The 1,749-nt window shown below is 46.7% G+C and overlaps 1 protein-coding gene across 1 annotated transcript in view; it reads right to left on the minus strand.

The window, feature by feature from the left end:
• Positions 1-569: 569 nt before the first annotated feature.
• The window catches only part of pou2f2a (POU class 2 homeobox 2a), a gene marked incomplete at its 5' end in the record, with an annotated part of 60,769 nt that continues 59,589 nt past the window's right edge, over positions 570-1,749 (minus strand). The window contains 1 exon segment of the mRNA XM_014011277.1: positions 570-1,349. Coding sequence (XP_013866731.1) covers positions 991-1,349 — 359 coding nt within the window. The 3' untranslated portion in view covers positions 570-990.

Here is a 1,749-nt window from a genome sequence, read left to right on the forward strand (position 1 = left end):
GTGTAACGTTCATTGTGTTCTGTTGTAAATAAAAAAATGTGATTATCAGATTAGAAAATCATTAAAGTCTGTTTTTTATTTTATTTCATAAAATTTCCATTCTTTTTTAAACTGATATTTGGATATTTTTTCTTTTAATGGGAAAGTTTGAAACTTGTGTGTTTAATAAAAAGAAGCCTGATGTGGTACTGTGATAATCCCCACCCGCCTGTTAATCCAGGGTTAAAACAGAAAGCTGTCTGATGGACGTAAAGCTGTGACGACAGAGGTAGGTAGAGTTCCTGCAGGTGGGATCAGCTGTAAAAATCTAAGACACCGAAGTGGACGACGAGTAGAAAATAATAGAAAAATAGATGTTTTTGTAAAATCTTCAACTGAAAATGGAAAAATAAATCCTGAGTGAAATGAGAAATGTTCTGACGACATGTAGATCTGATCTGAGGACGATCAGAAAGTCTGTTTGAGCTAAAGCTTTTCTCTCCGTTTGTTGTTTTTTTTTTTTTTTTTTTTTTTTTTTGGTTTTCAGTTTTTGGTATTTGGAGATTTTGGTTTAGATCTTTGTGTTTCTCTTTGAGCATTTCTTTTTTTTTTTTTTTGAACAATCCGTTTACCATCTCGACACTTTTCTTTGCCTCCAGTTTCAGTTCTTCCTGCCGTTCGTGTTTTTTTTTAGGTGCTCGTTTCCCGAAGCGTCTCAGCGACGCCTCTCCAGCTGCAGGTCATTATTTGGTTTCAGGTTTCCCTCCATCCTTCTGCGGTTCTCTCCATCCTCTCCATCCTCCGTCTCTCCTGCTTCCTCCTCTCGTCCGTCTGAGGGTATTTTTTGGCATCAGGAGACTTCAGAGGGAGGAAGGCGGAGTCAAACGAACCACAGATCAGACAGAGAGATGGCTTTGGTTCAAAGGCGATGTTGTAGATTTGGATTTTTAAAGCTTCCTCCTCGTCCTCCTCGTCCCGCTCTGACGGGACCCCTCGGCTGTCGGTCGGCGATCACTCGGCCATGGCCCCCCCCAGGGGCGGCGGCGAAGCTTCGCTGAAGGAACAGAAAGAGGCGGGGCTTGAACAAGGGGACGCGGACTCCTCGGGGCACGACGTCGGGCTCATGATGTTGCTGGTGCCGGTGGGCGGAGACTGACAGAAGGAGGGTCTCGGGATGCAGCCGCCGCTGACCAGTCCCATGGCGGGCACCGAGGACGTCGCCGCCGAGCTGGTCACCATGGGGAGGAGGCCGGGGCGGTTCAGGAAGAGGGAGGGGCGGAGGGAGGGCGGGCCGTGTCCGCCCAGGAACATGTGACCTGCTCCGCCCTCCAGGCTGGAGATGGGCAGCTGACCGCCGGAGGCTGCCAGCGCTGGGAGGGGGCGGAGCCAAAAAACAAAAATACCAGGAAGAGAAGAGAAAAAAAGAGATTTATTTAAGAGAAGGAATTTAACGAGCAGAAACACAAACAGGAGAAACTGAGAGGAAGGAGGTGAGGATGATGAAAGAAGATCAAAGGAGCAGTGAAGTGGTGAAAACGCTGCAGCTGTCCTGATAAAGTTTAAACCTGAAGCAACAACTGAACGCTTCATTTTCTGTTTGTCAACAACTCTGTACTTTGTCCTAACGAGCTCGTAGATCACACCATATGGGAGAAATCTTGTGCCAGCAGGAACTGAATCTGGATTGCTCTGATTGGGCCTCATGCAAGAACCGTTCGTACGCATAGATTTGTTCTTAAATTGTGCGTACGAGTGATTTAGGAGAATTTG

The sequence above is a fragment of the Austrofundulus limnaeus genome, unplaced genomic scaffold, assembly GCF_001266775.1.
Source record: "Austrofundulus limnaeus strain Quisiro unplaced genomic scaffold, Austrofundulus_limnaeus-1.0 Scaffold79, whole genome shotgun sequence".
In the NCBI taxonomy this organism is placed as follows: Eukaryota; Metazoa; Chordata; class Actinopteri; order Cyprinodontiformes; family Rivulidae; genus Austrofundulus; species Austrofundulus limnaeus.